Raw genomic sequence first — 18,406 nt, 5'->3', positions numbered from 1 at the left:
ATGGTACGGAGTACTCAAAGCACAGCACAGAAGTGCTGGCAATAGATTACTATTATCATCAGGACGGTTTCTGACAAATGAACTCTCGCCACGTCATGTTTTGTCAGCGTCATATCCGCTTAGCGTCTGCAAAAGGTTCGGAAGGGAAAGTACTCGGAGACAATCTACATAAAAGGGCTTTCGATTCTCTTTCGAAGTCAGAGAACCAACTGCTAATCCGTCTCACATACATTCACTCATACCGCTCACTCCATTCTCTCAGCATCGTTCTCCAGACCTCATAACTCAACATCCTCAAATCCATCAAGCTGCTCTATCTCCAACTCAGTCTCTTCGCCCTCACCAGTCTGCGCTCCCACTCCTCTCCGATCGTCGTCGTAAAATACTCGTTCGGAGAACTTTCCTTTCTGGATTGATCCTTGAACTCCCTTTGATCGTGGTTTGTTCTTCCTTCTCGGTATTCGTTGCCTCCTACCAATTCAATCACCTTTTGTATATGGCAACGAATACCGAGAAGGAAGAACAAACCACGATCAAAGGGAGTTCAAGGATCAATCCAGAAAGGAAAGTTCTCCGAACGAGTATTTTACGACGACGATCGGAGAGGAGTGGGAGCGCAGACTGGTGAGGGCGAAGAGACTGAGTTGGAGATAGAGCAGCTTGATGGATTTGAGGATGTTGAGTTATGAGGTCTGGAGAACGATGCTGAGAGAATGGAGTGAGCGGTATGAGTGAATGTATGTGAGACGGATTAGCAGTTGGTTCTCTGACTTCGAAAGAGAATCGAAAGCCCTTTTATGTAGATTGTCTCCGAGTACTTTCCCTTCCGAACCTTTTGCAGACGCTAAGCGGATATGACGCTGACAAAACATGACGTGGCGAGAGTTCATTTGTCAGAAACCGTCCTGATGATAATAGTAATCTATTGCCAGCACTTCTGTGCTGTGCTTTGAGTACTCCGTACCATATTTAGCCATCCTTCATGAGTATCATAGTAGAAAATGCGGTATGATAATACTCTTTTCAGCATGACCTGTTGGACTGGATGGTATCATACTCTGCGCTCCGGAGATCTGGGTGGCATCGGTATAAAGGCCACCATGGTCTCCTGGGTCCCTCCACCGATTCATGGTGGAAGCCGCAGCAAAAAACCATTGCCACGTGGATTTGCACCGTGCGATGATGGAAGCGACTATGATGATGTGGGATACGCACGTAAACGTTAGGCAACGGTATTGTATTGTAAACGAATCCTATCTGATACAACATTATACAAGATTAGGACGGCAAAAATTACTAGCGCCAAACTCTAATTTTTTCTTGTTTCCTTTTTTTTGGTACTCACCTCCGTACAGATGCAGAGATCAGGGGTTGTTGAACAACGAACACTGAGACTGGACGTCGCAGCCGACAGGACTTTCTAACTAACCGAACTAGGCAGTTCTTACAGAACCCAAACAAGAAAGTAATGTAATGTTTGCTTAGATTAAACCAAACTGGGTTAAGCTGCAGCTTACACGCCAAGTAGCCAAGAGATCGCGACCACTTCGTCGGATCGGGCAGGATGCGGATAGGTTACTTAATGAGAGGTTCAGCGACGGAATATTACCGTTAAATTTACCTAGGTTAACTGGACGACATTCAGCCCATGGCCGATAGAGCCTATCTTATCCAGGTTAACCTGTATACGGAAGTAACTTGAGCGTTGCGTAATAACTGACCGTACGAGTCAGTAACTACGGATACTGGATGTATACAAATTACGATACATAATTGATACGGTTACTCTATGAACTTGGTATTGAACTTTGTCTTAGGGGGTTTTCCATGGCAACTCCTCACTCGTACGAGGACTGGGTTTGACCAAGAGAGTTCGAGAGACGGTTGCTCGCCTTCCGTTCTCGGAACTGCCGGCAAGCAAGGTACTCATACCAGGCAGGCTGAAAGTTTAACTCGAAGTTGAAAGTCATGATTCTCGGGAGTTCGGGAATTTGTTGGAAACATTCACAAAGTCAAAATTCTGTAGAATAATCCCGATCAACGAGTATGGGGTACCTAGGTAAGTAGTATGTATCTTATTTGTTACTAGTACAGAACTTACTTGCGTACGGAGTACATCTCCGTACCGACTGCGGACTGTGCAAACTGCACAAGAGTCCACACAACAAAGCTACAGTACCGAGGTTACAGCCAATCCTCATTGGAGGATTCGAGTAATTTCTCTCTCATCCGTCATCTAATTGGCTGAGTTTCGCCATTTTGCCCCAACTTCTGGCCACATGGTGGAAGCCGTCCACATGCATGTGTGATGCGTCTCCACTACAGTAACCTGCCTTCAGGGACAGACGCGAGAGTCAATGAACCCTCTGCCCTGCCTATGCATGTCTGCACCACTTTCTGAGCGCAGGCATATCCATTGCCATCGTTGCATTACCAAGTACCAACGTACGTAACTAGTATGCACGCACAATTCGGCATTTGATGGCCTTGGGATCCTTGTTCATGGTTCTGGCCGTTGGACGACCTCCAGGGTATCTTGGCAAAAGCCGATACTGTAGCGACGAAGGATACAAGCACACTGTCGTGATTCATAACATCTTGCATCTATCCCAGATAACAGAATACAAACGAACGCCGTGAAGTATATGATATATACAGATTGAATGCAGAAATGAACGGAAATCCAACCAAGGACTTGTCATACTGGCCGTATCAAACTTTCGTCACTTGATTGCCGCAGTACCTCCTTTTTCGTTTGCGTCGACCCGGGACTATAGGACAGATGGATCGTGTCCGTGACCATAATGTGCGGGTCGTCCACATTGGACGACGTAAACCGAGCGGATTGTCTTCGGGCAAATCGACTGCCGTGACTGGGGTAGGAGCCATAACTTCGCGAGTTCGAGCCACTCAAAGGGCTCCTGCGCCGGAGAGTGTATAATGTGGGCACGTTTGCCACAAAAGCGGCCACAAACATCTCGATCGATCCCCACGTATTTCGATTCACCTGGGCGGTCGCACCGGCGTAGCTGGGAAGACGAATGATGGCAATGGCGATGAGGAAGAAACCGAGCGAGAAGAGAGCAATGAGCTGAAGTCGTCTGGAGCCGTTGATCAGCATGCGATATCACTCGGAAAAGAAGGTAGGGAAGAATCGCATACTCTTTCCAAGACCGCCTGATGCGCAGAAACCAAGGCATTGGCAGCAAAATGAGCATGGCGTCGGTTGCGATGTTCAATGCGACCAGGGTGATCAGTTGCACGTTTGAGGAGATACATTCCCCTGTAGAGAATTAGTTCAATTGAGCGGCCGGTGTTGATCCGTTGCGCAACGCACCTGGATCCGGCTCAACTTGCCAATATAGATAGGTCGGCCGACAGTCGATGAACGTCGTCACTTGAACGGCGGCGATGGTGAGGAAAAGTGCCACCCAGTACAGCTGGATGATCCTTTGCGCGATTGGTAAACTGGCCAGAACCCGACTCAAGAGCAGAAGCACAACTGCTTTTTGAACCCAGAGGCTAGAGACTGGAATTAGCGTGGAACTCTTGGAAACGTCGGCAATCCCGGAGACCAACTAGTTGTTGTAGATGACTCGGTTGGCGAGAGTCAACTTGCTGCCAATTGTCCGCTGGTAGATCTCCCGGTCGCTCATGGGCGGTGCCGGCCTTTTGATGTTGTTGTTGCCCCATACTAGCACGACGGGAGTCAACGCTGAGCGAGCCAGAACGCTCACGATGGCGAACATTGTAAAATAGTCACCCAATTCAAACCTCTGGTTTCTGACCTTGCGCATCACAAGGCGAAGGACCATGAGTGCCTCGGACAGAACGCCGAAGACACCCACGAGAATGAGGGTGACTTTCGTATCTCCGCTGAGCGCCATCGCTGGTGAGGCGTTAGAGAGATAACATGACTGAGCAAGTATGCAAAGAGGCGATCTGATACAAAGGGTTCGCTTGTGGGGGAACCGAAGAGCTTTGAATGACGATCAGAGTCGATCAGGATCGTTGGATTCTATCATTCTATGGACAGTATTAGGGCATGTCTGTGAGGGTCTTCCAAGATATCCCGCGGGCTCCTCTCCCCAACCCTCGATCGTCGCCGATCGATAATTCCAATGGCTCGACGTTAATGGTGGAGAATGTTATGCCAGCGAGAGCCCGTCGTTTGGGAAAAGTTTTGCCCTATACATCTTAATAAGAAGCTGGATTAGCCCGGGACGAATAGGAATCTGGCTTCTTTAGAGGTTTTTTCTCGCATAATACTCCGTACTCCGTAAGGATCAGAGGAATTTAGTGATCTCAATGCTCGGATGGCAATTCAACAACCGAACTGCAGAAATTTTCACCGACCGATCCAGCAGGTTAAGCGATTGCATTCTGAACTCTACCTATGCGGCTTTATGCCGGATTCGGCTTTCTACGAGTCTCGATCTTGCCGACTCTCTGGATCCAGAGCCGTGGGCCCGTGGACACAATGATGGAATCAATTCTATTCGCAAATTGCGGATCCTTGCTCTCCGTAATTTACAAGTACTGTACGGAGTATTCGTATGAACACCGTACGGACGCCAAATCAATCAGTAATACCAATACGGAGTACACAGTCGAAACAGCCCGCCTTCAGCCAAGGTAGTTAGTATGAAAGTACCTCCATATGAAGGCTCCCGACATAGCAGCACGGGCCACAGCCTCCACACTCAACCAAACTCCAAAGTCTGCAAGGAACTCATTCAGAGCTCAGGTGCCAAGCAGCCATGGCGTTTGGTTTGTGGAGCTCGTCAACGTTTGATTACGAATCAAACCGACAAGCCTCCGACAGACACGAGGAGACTCCGATCGGATAAGGGGTATGTTAAGATGCAGGCGTGTCCCCAGCACCCCTGCAGGAACACGTCTCAATCATTGGAGTCTCCAATTTGCAGGATCATGCAGCTCCTCAAACGCGTTGGGCAGCTGACAGTCCTGTCAGCGCTGCTGTCATGGCTGGGGAACCCTACCGGGTTCGCAGCCAATGCGGCCGAAGCGTTGCATAGACGGGAATACTTCTACATTGGCGGCGACTACATTGAGAATGGCGGTCAACATCTGTTCGAAAATCAGATGTACGTCGAGAAGCTCACTCCTCAGCGTGTCCGGCAACCATATCCGATCGTCTTCGCGCATGGTGGTGCCCAGTCGGGAACGGTGAGTGCACTCAGCTACCGCTGGCGGTCATGCTCCTCGGGATGCTGACAATTGCTGCGCGTAGAACTTCTTGAATAAACCAGATGGCGGTCGTGGATGGGCTTCGTGGTTTCTCGAGAAAGGATATGAAGTCTACATCGTGGACCGAACCATGGCTGGTCGGTCTACTTATCAACCGGACAGTGGACTGGATCTGACCATCTTCACGGCGGAGTTTATTTCGGAGCGTTTCACCAATCTCAAGAGCAACCCGCTGTGGCCACAGGCCAAACTGCACTCTCAATGGCCAGGGGTACGCGATAACTCCGATGAAACCCATTGCAAGTACTGACCCTACTGTAGACTGGTGAACCGGGCGATCCCGTCTTTGATGCGTACTATGCGTCGATCGTTCAGAGCATTGCGGACACCGTCGTTCAGGAGAATACGATGAAGGATGCCGGCATCAAGCTTCTGGACAAGATCGGACCCGCGGTGGTGATTACGCACTCGCAGGGTGGTCTCTACGGCTGGCAATGGGCGGATAACCGGCCGGACAAGGTGAAGGCTCTGATTCAGATCGAGCCCAAGGGACCGCCGTTCCGCGAGGTCATCTTCTCAAACGTCTTCAACCGACCCTGGGGCCTGACCACCATCCCGTTGAAGTTCGATCCCATGCCCAACGACACCAGCAACCCGTTCGACACGGTCGAAGTGGTTCCGGACGTTGATGACGGCACTCTCCTGCCCTGCCTGCTCCAGAAGGAACCCGCCTCCAAGTTGCCGAATCTGGCCAAGGTGCCCATTCTGATCGATACGGGCGAGGCTTCCTACCACGCCACCTACGATTACTGCTTCATCAAGTTCCTCAAGCAGGCCGGCGTCAAGGCTGAGCATCTCGACCTTGGCAAGGCTGGAATCCATGGCAACGGCCACTTGCAGTTCATGGAGAAGAACAGCGACGAGATTGCGAATAAGCTTCATCAGTGGATTGTCAAGAAAGTCAAGGGCAAGAAATGATTCAGCCAGGCACAATCCGATAGTGGGAGAGAAACTTGTATGATACTTCTAATCATAGTGCAAATTTGTACTATAGGTCGTTGTAGATACTACTAGTTCTATCTAATCACAACGCGAGTTTGGGACATACCCCAGCGAGGTCAAAGACTCAAGGTTGTTGTCAAGTATGTAGCCTCCAGCCGTTTAGGGTTAGGGCTATCTACAGAGGATAAGGATGTATACGGTAAGTACCTGATAAGTAGCTTATCGTTGACAAAGCTTATCAGATCGAATGCTGATTGGATCGATAACAAGATAACAGCTAACTTAGCTGACTCAGCTGAGTTATTCTCATTTCTCACACGTTCCCACCATTCCATTCCGGGCGATCAAGAACTTGAAGTTGCGACCCTCGATGGCATTCTCATTCTTCTATTGCAAAACAATGCTCGATCACCCGAGTCTCACCCTCGTATAGACGCGCATTCGGGAGTCGGGACTCTCACTGTTTCTGTTCCCGATTGCGCCAATCCGTTCTCCCAGAACTGAGCGGAATCTAAGCGCTTGGCGTGATTTCGTCATCGATCGAAGACATCAAGTTAATGACTTAGTAACCCCAAACTCCAGTACGCTTAGTACCGAGCTGTGAGCCACGAAAGGGATCCAACGTCTTGTCACCAGCTTCCCATCGTCAGGACGATGGGAACTACCGACTCCCTTCTCGGTCATCGGCGACGTTCCTCTTCGCAACACTACCATACCTTCGCAACCCCGCCACCCAAATCGCGCGGCCGACCCCCGTCCAGTCAATCTCAATCGTCTCAAGATGGGTCAGCGCTGCCTAACGGGGACGCGCACGGCTCGCCTGCCGAGATGCCACTGCCGAAGAAACAGATGGCAGTATTGGCAATGATTGCTCTGGCCGAACAGACGGCTCTGAACTCAATCAGTCCTTATCTTCCCGATATGACATCCCGGTTCCCCGAGGTGCGTGGCCACGAAGTCGGAGCATATGTCGGTCTGATCGCGTCGGCCTTCGCATTAGCCCAGTTCGCTACGAGCTATTTCTGGGGCTGGTTGTCAGACCGCGTCGGCAGGAAACCCGTGATCCTGACGGGGACCATTTTGACAGCGGTATGCTTTGTGCTTTTCGGCTTCTGTAGGACTTTGGGTCAAGCAATTGCCGTACAGGCCTTGATGGGGATGGTCAATGGAAACCAGGGCCTGGTCTCAACCTGTTTGGGAGAGATCACGGACCGTACCAATCAATCCAGGGCGTTCACATACTTGCCAGTCATTTATGGCATTGGAGGCATCACCGGGCCCGTTCTTGGTGGAGCGATGGTGTTCAAGAAGAATCCGTTCGACAAGAGCAAACCGAATACCTTTCCTTACCTTATTCCAAATCTCGTTTCTGCGGCAATCCTGTTGGTCGATTTCGTATTGACCTCTATTTTTCTAGAGGAAAGTCTCGAAGATGCCGAAACCCTTCCGACTCTGAAGCAGCGGGTACGAAATCTATTTAGCTGGCTCTGGCAGTTCACTTCTTCTCATCGCCCGACATATTTGCGTGCAACACATACCGGTCCTTTTCGGTACTCTAGTCTCGCCACACATGGTAACCCAACCAGCGATTTGACGCACGACAGTGATCTGGAATCCGCGTCGGACACCTCGTCTCTGCATATCCACCATGATAACGATCTGATGTGGGCTGACGTCTTCGAGCGTGATACAATTTTGCTCCTTGCGACGTATCTGATCTTCGCTCTGGCAAATGTCTCGTACAATTCTCTGTACCCAATTTTTGCCCAGGCGCCCGAGCCTTTGGGCCGAGATCTGGGACCGCGTGAAATCGGCTTGTCACTGGGTTTCGCTGGTGTGGTGACCATCATTTTCCAAGTATGGGTTTTTGGAAGACTGCGCAATCAGATGGGGAACAAATGGTCCTACCGCGCAGGGCTGTTGGGTTTCGTCATTGCATTCGTCCTGATGCCTTTTGTGGGATACAAGAGCAAAGAGGGTGGCTTGACGGCTCAGTCGATCATTCTAGCGGTCGAGCTTTGCACTGTGCTTCTCATCAAAACCGTGGCCGCGGTAGGCGGTTTAACGAGTGCTCTACTCCTTGTACGTCCCTACCCTACCGACTCTCCAGTATTGTATTGCAACTCCTAACATAGAGAGGCAGATTACCAACTCGGCACGGAACCACCACGTGCTCGGAGCCCTCAACGGTCTCGCACAGACTCTTTCCGCCGCCGGCCGCGCAGCTGGTCCATTTCTGTCCGGCGGGTTATTTTCTCTCGTCGCCGACGTGCGCAAGGGCGAGCTGATTGCTTTCGGGGTCTTCGCCGCCGTCGCGATGGTTGGGTTCATTCTGAGCTTTGGCATTCGGTCGCCGAACCTCGAAGCGCAAGGATGGGCCGAGGATGAAGGTGACGACGGCGATGATGACGAACAGTATAAATCTGACGATGATGAGAGATGATGACTGCAATGGCGTATGATGTAGTTTTCATATACTATATACTCTTTTGTTTTCTTTTCAGTAGACGATTGCGGGTTACTTCGTATGATTTACTGTCAAGAGACTCTGCTAACGACGGGTCCGTCTGCTTGAATGATTATTAGCCTATAGTAGAATCGAGATGCAATCTTGATATTTGTACAATTGGCTGGCTTATTTCATCAGCAATCCCACAGCCCAGGATACACTCAGTCCTCTGAGGTCGCCGTAGTGCTGTCCCACTCCCAGAAAAACAATTGGAATGCCCGTAGCATGCACCATGCTCACCAGAGTGCCGACCATATCACCCACAGTGTCACATTTACTAATGATGAATCCATCCAAGTTCCGCCCCGGGCCAAAGGCCTGGTTGAAGTTGCGAGCCTGCATGACGCTGTCCGTGCCCACTAGGGCCTCGCCGACCATGAAGATCTTGTCCGGATTGGCAAACTTGGCGAATTTCTCCAGCGACGACATTAGCCGCTGATCGTTGTGGCGGCGCCCGGCCGTATCGATCAGGACCACGTCGAATCGCTGGCTGGTCGCGTAGGCGACGGCGTCCTTGGCGACGTTGGCCGCGTCCTTGCCGTAGCCTTTCTCGTACAGCTCGACGTAGCCGACGTTCTCGCGCGCGCTGAGCTCCTTGAGGTTGCGAACATGGACGCGCAGCTGCTCGACCGCGCCGGAGCGGAAGGTGTCGCAGGCGGCTACCAGCACGCGGTAGTTGTTTTGCAAAAGGAAGAAGCAGATCTTGCTCAGGTTCGTCGATTTGCCGACTCCGTTCACGCCCACGATGGAGATCACATACGGTCGGGGCGCTTGGCCCTTGCGCGTCGGGGACGTGACGGCCTGGATTTCATGCAAAAGGTCCAGAGACGTCGTCGGTGTGAGGATCTTGCGCAGCGAGGACTCCATCGCTGCTCGGAGCGCGGCGTCAACGCTCTGGAAGCTTCCAGTTTTCTTCCCGATGAGCTCCTGTTTGACTCCGTCGCACAGTCGCAACGCAGCTTCTCGCGCGACATTCTTTTTCATCAAATGATCCTCCATCGCTTTGAGCGGCTTCTCTAGGTCCGCTTCAGTGATGACCTTACCGCCAACAATGTTGCGGAACAAGCCACCGATGGCGTTGAAGCTCGACCCGAGCATACTACTCGGCTCATCTGCTTTGGCCTTGCCCGCCTCTGCATTTTCGAGAATGGAGTGCACCTCGTCCCCAATATCCTTTAACACGAATTGCCCCTTGGCCGTCCGGTGACCCCACGAGTCCTGTGCCACCCCTTCTACTGCACGCGCGGCCGTTTCATCACCGGTTGGCTGGGCAGAGTAGTCCAGAATTTGATCGTCCTCTTCATCGGCAAGTCCGTCGGGACCCCATTTGCGAGCCTTTTTTGTTTTCTTCCCCTTTCGCACACTTTCCTCCCCCGAAGACACGTTCGCGCTGGCATTGGCAGCTTTCCGCGCACGTCGCGACACACGGCCAGCAGGACCACTCTTCACGGGCACAGCGTGACTCAGAGGAGTTTCAGGTCTAGATGGGCTTTGGTTGATGGCTGGCGAACTCTCATTCGAGGTCGCCGCCACTTGCGCAGCTGACTGTTGCTGCGCTGCTAGACGTCAGCGGCCACACAAGCATCGCAGCCCGCAAGTGAAAAACCTACCCTTGTAGAGAGGAGGAAGCTCTGGCGGAGGTGGACCTCCATTATCAGCCGAAACAAAAGGATCCTTTTTCTCCTCCTTGTCGTATGCGCTGCCGGGCGTCTCGTCAATGTCCGCCGCATTGCCCTCGAGCTCTCGGATTTGCTGGTCGAAGTACGGATCGAAAGGGTACTCTAGCACGGTATAGTGATCGCGCTTTAGTTGTTCCTTGTAGATGTCGAGGAAAATCGTGGAAATGTTGTCTAGCAGCTTATCGATCCAGCTGAGATGAAGGAGGGATTGGTATACGGCCTAAGAAGCAGATTGTCAGCTACGTTCTTCGCACAGTGCAAGCAATCTTCGAACGAACCACAAAGATCAACCCGGCCTCCTTGATTTTCTTCCATTTCAACGTATATTTTTCCTTCTTGAATGCCGTCGAGGCGCCATCTACGGGCGTGAGTCGTTCTTCAATGAAGACCTCGCTGATGAGGCTATTGACAATATGCGCGCCGACCGGAGCATAGGACTTGGACCACAGCACGACTCCTGATGTCGTGATAATTTCGAAGGCGTCCAACATTGCGGCAACCGGAGTACCTTCTTTGCTGGCGCGAGTAAAAGCTGGTTGGTTGTGCTGTGGGCGGGCGGGGAGAAATTTACATTAGGTACATTATCTCAGAGCTGGAAGCTCTTTGGCCACGTCGATCCTCTAGACAAATAATTTATATCTAGAGTCCTCAACTCCGACGGCTCAGACAACTCCCTGTCTCGACACGAATCGATCCTTGCTCCTCTTCTTCGAGTTCCAAAACCTCTTCTCCCTCGCCTCAGGGCCCTGCGATACCATGCAGCGCTCCCACTTTGCTCCAGCGCCCGCCCAATCTCCTCCGCTACATCATCCCGTGCCGCAACATGTGTCGACCGTGCCGATGATGCGCTCACCGCCGCCGTCGTCAGTGCCTCCCCAGTCCCAGTCTTCGAGCTATGACAATCCATACCAGCCAGGCCCTGGGCAAGGGGTCAGCAGCTCCTATGCGCCGGCGTTCGGGGGCTTCATCAACGATCCGACAGCGCAGATGGGTTTCCAGATGGGAAAGACGGCGGTGATGGCAGGCCAGGAATACATGGAACAGAATGTGAGTAATGAGACTCCTCGTTGTTGCTTGATTTGTATATGCTCACTGCCGTTTCCTAGTTGAATCGCTACGTTTCGATCCCTGCGCTCAAGCATTACTTCAACGTGTCCAACTCCTACGTCCTCAATAAGCTCGCGCTCGTGCTCTTTCCGTGGCGCCATAGGCCATGGTCGCGTCAACATGCCCGTCTTCAAGCGGGTGCTCACGATGGTCAACAACATTACGCCTCGGTGTTTCTTCCACCGCGGGAAGACATCAACTCGCCGGACATGTACATCCCTACCATGGCGCTGGTGACGTACATTCTGCTCTGCGCCGTAATGGCCGGCCTTCGGGGAAGCTTCCACCCAGAATTGCTCGGCTCGATTACAACAACGGCCATAGCCGTTGTGATATTCGAGATCATCTGCCTCAAGGTGGCTATGTATATTCTCAGCATCAGCAATGATTCCCAGCTCCTCGATCTCTTCGCCTATTCGGGGTACAAGTTCGTCGGCATCATTGTGACCCTGCTAGCTGCTGGGATTCTTACCCCTCGCCGAGGGACGGGAAGCTGGGTCGGGTGGATCGTATTCATTTACACCTTTCTGGCCAACGCATTCTTTCTGGTAAGTGCTCTGCAATGTCTCGTGTCCGTCGTCGACGTTCTAACGCCCGGATGACAGCTACGGTCCTTGAAGTACGTCCTGCTTCCTGACACAACCGGCGACGCCCCCATGCGGTCCGGGACCATGAACACTGTGGCCCGATCTCAACGCAACCGTCGAACACAGTTTCTCTTCATCTATTCTTACATCATCCAATTTGTGTTCATGTGGATTCTCAGTCGTGAGGGACCAACGAAGACGGACTCGGCCGCGTCCTAGATGCTTTGAATTGATTTTGGAGTGTCCTTTATTCGGCGCTGTAAAACACTTGTCTTGAAGGCTCTGCTCAAAGCTGTGATGCTCAATCGAGAGGGGATCAAGCTAATGACCTTGTACCAGTATATATATGAAGTAATGATGGGGAGCTCATGAACTTGAATGTCGCATGGCGAGTTACGATCACTAATGAGTATGGTGAAATCACTGCTCGAGAAGCATTTGCATTTGATTCCTATCTTTAGCAGTCGTGACAAACCCTAATCTACTTTTCGGGTCAGCATTGAACTGATCAATCGAATTGAAATCTCAAGACACAATATCGATGGCTCCTCAGAGATCTTGGTGATGAGAGATATATCAGCCGCCAAAGGCGTCAAATACTATCTAGGCGTGCAAAAGTGTAATCATTGGAGTGGGTAGTGCCTAACGAAAGGAACCGACGTACCGAAAAGATGTTAGTCTGGAGGGTACGAGGTAGTCTAGGTTCAATCAAGCTGTCAAGATCCGAGGTCTGTCTTCATTCTGCGAATGTCAGCTATAGCCGCAAGAAATAGCTTGAAGTGGCAAAGGCACCAGAAGAAGAGCAACATGTCAGAATATGTAAGAATGGTTATCACTCTCCAGCCCCGTATAGAAACTCTGGCGGGAGTTTCACGGGTAACTGGGTCAAGCGCAAATTACCACATCATGTTGGTGCGGCTGGGATGAGGGAGATTGAACATACCTGTTAGCAGTATCCGAATGTGTCCCAGTTATTGCGGTCCCAAGTCATGATCAAGATCCAGTGTGTTGTCAAAGTACGGAGTACGCGTGGAGAAAAATGTTGTTGACCGCTAGAAAAAAAAAATCTCGGCCAGAATCGGATCGGAATATCATTCTTCCTAAAAGTCTTGGCAGCACTAGCGACGGCAGCCCTAGCCCCTAGGCCACACGGAAAATCCGCACAACAGCCAAAATAGCATGACTAAGCAAGGCCCGTTAAGCGAGCGTTTGTGGGAAAATCGCGATTCCAAAGTCTCCATGCGACTTCGATTACGACCCTTTCAAATTCACGATCCCCAGTCCCGCCCTTGAACGGAGTCGTCGATGTGAGTATTTTTCCCTCGCAGTTTTCTTTATTACGATTGCCTGTCCCGTTGTCGATTGAGTGCTAATTTGCATCGTCCCTGCAGCGAGCCTTCCACCATGGCCAACATCGATCTGAAAGCCACGTCGTGGAAACTCGTCGAGATCGGCCGAGTGGTGCTGATCCGACGGGGTCCTTACACTGGCAAGCTTGCCGTTATTGTCGAGATTATCGATCACAGACGTGTACGTTGCCGTTTGATCTTCTGGAGCCCGTGTTGAGTGTTTTTCTTTGGCTTGTTGGGGGAATGCGCGGCAGGGCTAATTGCGAATCTGGGAATACAGGTGCTGGTCGATGGGCCCTCTACGAATGGGGACAAGATCGTTCCTCGTCACTCTCTCTCCCTCGCTCACGCCACGCTTACTCCCTTCGTGATCCCCAAGCTCCCCCGCGCCGCTGGCACCGGTCCCGTGCGAAAGCTCTGGGAGAAGGAGGACATTGACGGCAAGTGGGCGCAGAGCAGCTTTGCCAAGAAGACTGCTCAGCAGGAGCGACGGAAGAACCTGACCGACTTTGAGCGGTTCAAGGTGATGCGATTGAAGAAGCAGGTACGTTGATGGGAGGACCTGACAGGGCGGCGCCCGAGAGTTCTATAGAGCATCCAGACCACAGAGACTAATGTGTTTACAGGCTCGCTACGAGGTTCTGAAGGCGCAGGCTAAGCTCCGAGCTGCTGCCAAGTCGTCGTAATCGCGGGTCATGATCACGGGTTACTGAGGGAGAGGATTTGTTTGATGGTTCGATTGGCTGGAGTTTTGATGGGAAGATCTTGCTGTGTGCATTATTATAAACTTCGCAGCGATCGTCCTTTTTATTGATCAAAAATACTGATATCCGGACAAATCAATGGTCCTCTCTGTTTGACGACAAAACAAACAACTCTTCCTTCCAACTTGAGCCAATGACTCGAAACTATTGTCCTGGGAGTGCCATTGTACATCTCAGGACGGCAATGGAGTAATCCGACTAGAATTAGACCATACGCATGCTCATTGAAAGCATTTCGTTCTTGCAGTGATGCTCCTGTCGCCTGTAAACGTAATATGATTACCGTATTTGGTTCGCTCGGCTAAGGCGCTAAGCGGATTTCGGCAAAAGTGCGAAATCGGGTCAGTTGTTCACACAGCAGTGCTGCCCTTCTGAAGAGAAACCTTCAAAATCGTCGTTCGCAGCAACGAACTTGTAGCATCGTCCAGGTACGTCAAGCTGGAATCCTCATGTTCTCAATGGCCATGGATTGGGGTTTTTTGGCCCGCAATTCCATCGTGTGCCCCGCAAGGTGGAAGGGCGAACTCTCTCCCCCCAGCCATGCCGCATTTTTGAAATTAACTACAACTTTTTTTCTTTTTTTCCTTTTGATTGTGCGATTGCATACGCATTGCGCTTACCACGCCTACACATAGCAGAAGAGCTCTCTCCTCGGATCCGAGCAGATCAAGACGGAAACATGGCCGACACGAAGGTCGAGGAGGTTAAGGAGGAGGTCAAGAACGAGGTCAAGGAGGAGGTGAAGGAGGAGGCCAAGGAGGAGAAGAAGGCCACCGTTGAGGACGAGGGCAGCAGCTCCGAATCCGAGGCCGAGGCCGGTGAGCCGACCACCATCCCTGGCGGTGCGTCCGTCACGATCCACTCGCGCAATGAGAAGAAGGCCCGAAAAGCCATCGCCAAGCTGGGCCTGAAGCATGTTCCGGGCATTACTCGGGTGACTCTTCGCCGGCCCAAGAACGTACGTTTGCCTACAATGATGTGCGCGGCAACATGATGTTGCCTCGGCGCGAGTGCCAGAGAGATGGGGCTAACCGAATGGACAGATTCTTTTCGTTATCAACCAGCCTGATGTCTACCGCTCGCCTTCCAGCAACACCTGGATGTAGGTGCACTCCTCTGCCAGATGAACGAATTGTACAAAATGCTAATTATAAATGTCAACAGCATCTTCGGTGAGGCCAAGATTGAGGACCTCAGCGCTCAGCCTCAGGTGAACGCCGCCCAGCAGCTGGCTGCGACCGAGGGGGGTGCTTCTGATTCGCACGCCGGCCACGATCACGCCCAAGAAGGCAAGGGCAAGGCGCCAGAGACCGAAGCGAAGAAGGACGAGGATGAAGACGACGGCGAGGAGGTTGACGAGACTGGTCTGGAGCCGAAGGACATTGAGTTGGTCATGGCCCAGGCCAACGTGTCTCGAAAGAAGGCCGTCAAGGCGCTGCGGGAGAATGACAATGATATTGTGAACTCCATCATGGCGCTCAGCATATGATTTGCTGGGTTGATGAGATGCAGCAAACTGAAAATTGACATTCTGTGTCTGAATTTGACGAATTCTGAGCTCCAACTAGTTATTTTTTATGTGGAGTGTGGAATGAGACTCTCAGGATGTAATCGAGTAATTTTCAACCGAGTCTCGTAAATTGTTATTCTTGCCATCAGATCGATCAAATGTCTTGCTTCAGTAACTTATCCTTCAATTTCTCTGACTGGTCTCAACAGGGTTCCTGTTGTTCCCGATAGGCGTGTAATCATCGGAACTAAATTTATGAATCACGTGACATATCACATGATCTTTTAATTTCATTCACCAGATAGGAACTAGCGTCAGTACAGAAAAAAGAACGACTCCCACTTTGCTCCAGCGCCCGCCCAATCTCCTCCGCTACATCATCCCGTGCCGCAACATGTGTCGACCGTGCCGATGATGCGCTCACCGCCGCCGTCGTCAGTGCCTCCCCAGTCCCAGTCTTCGAGCTATGACAATCCATACCAGCCAGGCCCTGGGCAAGGGGTCAGCAGCTCCTATGCGCCGGCGTTCGGGGGCTTCATCAACGATCCGACAGCGCAGATGGGTTTCCAGATGGGAAAGACGGCGGTGATGGCAGGCCAGGAATACATGGAACAGAATGTGAGTAATGAGACTCCTCGTTGTTGCTTGATTTGTATATGCTCACTGCCGTTTCCTAGTTGAATCGCTACGTTTCGATCCCTGCGCTCAAGCATTACTTCAACGTGTCCAACTCCTACGTCCTCAATAAGCTCGCGCTCGTGCTCTTTCCGTGGCGCCATAGGCCATGGTCGCGTCAACATGCCCGTCTTCAAGCGGGTGCTCACGATGGTCAACAACATTACGCCTCGGTGTTTCTTCCACCGCGGGAAGACATCAACTCGCCGGACATGTACATCCCTACCATGGCGCTGGTGACGTACATTCTGCTCTGCGCCGTAATGGCCGGCCTTCGGGGAAGCTTCCACCCAGAATTGCTCGGCTCGATTACAACAACGGCCATAGCCGTTGTGATATTCGAGATCATCTGCCTCAAGGTGGCTATGTATATTCTCAGCATCAGCAATGATTCCCAGCTCCTCGATCTCTTCGCCTATTCGGGGTACAAGTTCGTTTGGGTCAAGCAATTGCCGTACAGGCCTTGATGGGGATGGTCAATGGAAACCAGGGCCTGGTCTCAACCTGTTTGGGAGAGATCACGGACCGTACCAATCAATCCAGGGCGTTCACATACTTGCCAGTCATTTATGGCATTGGAGGCATCACCGGGCCCGTTCTTGGTGGAGCGATGGTGTTCAAGAAGAATCCGTTCGACAAGAGCAAACCGAATACCTTTCCTTACCTTATTCCAAATCTCGTTTCTGCGGCAATCCTGTTGGTCGATTTCGTATTGACCTCTATTTTTCTAGAGGAAAGTCTCGAAGATGCCGAAACCCTTCCGACTCTGAAGCAGCGGGTACGAAATCTATTTAGCTGGCTCTGGCAGTTCACTTCTTCTCATCGCCCGACATATTTGCGTGCAACACATACCGGTCCTTTTCGGTACTCTAGTCTCGCCACACATGGTAACCCAACCAGCGATTTGACGCACGACAGTGATCTGGAATCCGCGTCGGACACCTCGTCTCTGCATATCCACCATGATAACGATCTGATGTGGGCTGACGTCTTCGAGCGAGAAGAGAGCAATGAGCTGAAGTCGTCTGGAGCCGTTGATCAGCATGCGATATCACTCGGAAAAGAAGGTAGGGAAGAATCGCATACTCTTTCCAAGACCGCCTGATGCGCAGAAACCAAGGCATTGGCAGCAAAATGAGCATGGCGTCGGTTGCGATGTTCAATGCGACCAGGGTGATCAGTTGCACGTTTGAGGAGATACATTCCCCTGTAGAGAATTAGTTCAATTGAGCGGCCGGTGTTGATCCGTTGCGCAACGCACCTGGATCCGGCTCAACTTGCCAATATAGATAGGTCGGCCGACAGTCGATGAACGTCGTCACTTGAACGGCGGCGATGGTGAGGAAAAGTGCCACCCAGTACAGCTGGATGATCCTTTGCGCGATTGGTAAACTGGCCAGAACCCGACTCAAGAGCAGAAGCACAACTGCTTTTTGAACCCAGAGGCTAGAGACTGGAATTAGCGTGGAACTCTTGGAAACGTCGGCAATCCCGGAGACCAACTAGTTGTTGTAGATGACTCGGTTGGCGAGAGTCAACTTGCTGCCAATTGTCCGCTGGTAGATCTCCCGGTCGCTCATGGGCGGTGCCGGCCTTTTGATGTTGTTGTTGCCCCATACTAGCACGACGGGAGTCAACGCTGAGCGAGCCAGAACGCTCACGATGGCGAACATTGTAAAATAGTCACCCAATTCAAACCTCTGGTTTCTGACCTTGCGCATCACAAGGCGAAGGACCATGAGTGCCTCGGACAGAACGCCGAAGACACCCACGAGAATGAGGGTGACTTTCGTATCTCTCCCGCCACCTGTCGCTTAATTTTCCGCAGGCACCAAAAATGTACAAGACTATGGAGTCGTTGACAGGGATTCCCCAAAGGATTTCCGTTGCAGAAGGCTATGTATGTATCCGGAGTTGGTTTTGGCATTTTCTACTAGTTAGTACATAATTTGATGAGCGTCAATTGAGCAACATTCGACTTGATTTCTGTTCAGCGTTTTTGGTTTCCCTACC

The 18,406-nt window shown here is 51.5% G+C and overlaps 9 protein-coding genes across 9 annotated transcripts; 6 read left to right on the top strand and 3 right to left on the bottom strand.

The window, feature by feature from the left end:
- Window positions 1–2,698: 2,698 nt before the first annotated feature.
- On the bottom strand, window positions 2,699–3,218 carry VTN31DRAFT_41 (uncharacterized protein; the record flags this gene model as incomplete). Its single annotated transcript, XM_069404450.1, has 2 exons — window positions 2,699–3,101; window positions 3,163–3,218. 2 exons carry the CDS (start codon window positions 3,216–3,218, stop codon window positions 2,699–2,701), a joined length of 459 nt encoding a protein of 152 aa, XP_069262897.1.
- Window positions 3,219–4,932: 1,714 nt separating this feature from the next.
- On the top strand, window positions 4,933–6,189 carry VTN31DRAFT_40 (uncharacterized protein; the record flags this gene model as incomplete). Its single annotated transcript, XM_069404339.1, has 3 exons — window positions 4,933–5,190; window positions 5,255–5,482; window positions 5,533–6,189. 3 exons carry the CDS (start codon window positions 4,933–4,935, stop codon window positions 6,187–6,189), a joined length of 1,143 nt encoding a protein of 380 aa, XP_069262896.1.
- A 39-nt stretch (window positions 6,190–6,228) lies between these two features.
- VTN31DRAFT_39 (uncharacterized protein) lies at window positions 6,229–6,717 on the top strand (the record flags this gene model as incomplete). The annotated part of the gene is made up of 2 exons (XM_069404227.1): window positions 6,229–6,265; window positions 6,308–6,717. The coding sequence occupies 2 exons, from the start codon at window positions 6,229–6,231 to the stop codon at window positions 6,715–6,717; spliced, it is 447 nt and encodes a 148-aa protein (XP_069262895.1).
- A 150-nt stretch (window positions 6,718–6,867) lies between these two features.
- VTN31DRAFT_38 (uncharacterized protein) lies at window positions 6,868–8,656 on the top strand (the record flags this gene model as incomplete). Its single annotated transcript, XM_069404118.1, has 2 exons — window positions 6,868–8,295; window positions 8,357–8,656. The coding sequence occupies 2 exons, from the start codon at window positions 6,868–6,870 to the stop codon at window positions 8,654–8,656; spliced, it is 1,728 nt and encodes a 575-aa protein (XP_069262894.1).
- Window positions 8,657–8,848: 192 nt separating this feature from the next.
- On the bottom strand, window positions 8,849–10,892 carry VTN31DRAFT_37 (uncharacterized protein; the record flags this gene model as incomplete). The annotated part of the gene is made up of 3 exons (XM_069404007.1): window positions 8,849–10,278; window positions 10,333–10,621; window positions 10,680–10,892. 3 exons carry the CDS (start codon window positions 10,890–10,892, stop codon window positions 8,849–8,851), a joined length of 1,932 nt encoding a protein of 643 aa, XP_069262893.1.
- Window positions 10,893–11,157: 265 nt separating this feature from the next.
- Window positions 11,158–12,314, top strand: VTN31DRAFT_36 (uncharacterized protein; the record flags this gene model as incomplete). The annotated part of the gene is made up of 3 exons (XM_069403896.1): window positions 11,158–11,448; window positions 11,508–12,056; window positions 12,114–12,314. 3 exons carry the CDS (start codon window positions 11,158–11,160, stop codon window positions 12,312–12,314), a joined length of 1,041 nt encoding a protein of 346 aa, XP_069262892.1.
- Window positions 12,315–13,499: 1,185 nt separating this feature from the next.
- Window positions 13,500–14,130, top strand: VTN31DRAFT_35 (60S ribosomal protein eL14; the record flags this gene model as incomplete). The annotated part of the gene is made up of 3 exons (XM_069403785.1): window positions 13,500–13,625; window positions 13,725–13,988; window positions 14,071–14,130. 3 exons carry the CDS (start codon window positions 13,500–13,502, stop codon window positions 14,128–14,130), a joined length of 450 nt encoding a protein of 149 aa, XP_069262891.1.
- Window positions 14,131–14,887: 757 nt separating this feature from the next.
- VTN31DRAFT_34 (uncharacterized protein) lies at window positions 14,888–15,697 on the top strand (the record flags this gene model as incomplete). The annotated part of the gene is made up of 3 exons (XM_069403674.1): window positions 14,888–15,166; window positions 15,252–15,310; window positions 15,373–15,697. 3 exons carry the CDS (start codon window positions 14,888–14,890, stop codon window positions 15,695–15,697), a joined length of 663 nt encoding a protein of 220 aa, XP_069262890.1.
- A 1,913-nt stretch (window positions 15,698–17,610) lies between these two features.
- Window positions 17,611–18,132, bottom strand: VTN31DRAFT_33 (uncharacterized protein; the record flags this gene model as incomplete). The annotated part of the gene is made up of 2 exons (XM_069403563.1): window positions 17,611–17,839; window positions 17,897–18,132. The coding sequence occupies 2 exons, from the start codon at window positions 18,130–18,132 to the stop codon at window positions 17,611–17,613; spliced, it is 465 nt and encodes a 154-aa protein (XP_069262889.1).
- Window positions 18,133–18,406: the final 274 nt, after the last annotated feature.

This window comes from Thermomyces dupontii (assembly GCF_041956625.1).
Source record: "Thermomyces dupontii strain NRRL 2155 unplaced genomic scaffold VTN31scaffold_1, whole genome shotgun sequence".
Classification (NCBI taxonomy): Eukaryota; Fungi; Ascomycota; class Eurotiomycetes; order Eurotiales; family Trichocomaceae; genus Thermomyces; species Thermomyces dupontii.
This window is presented reverse-complemented; position numbering and strand designations above follow the sequence as displayed.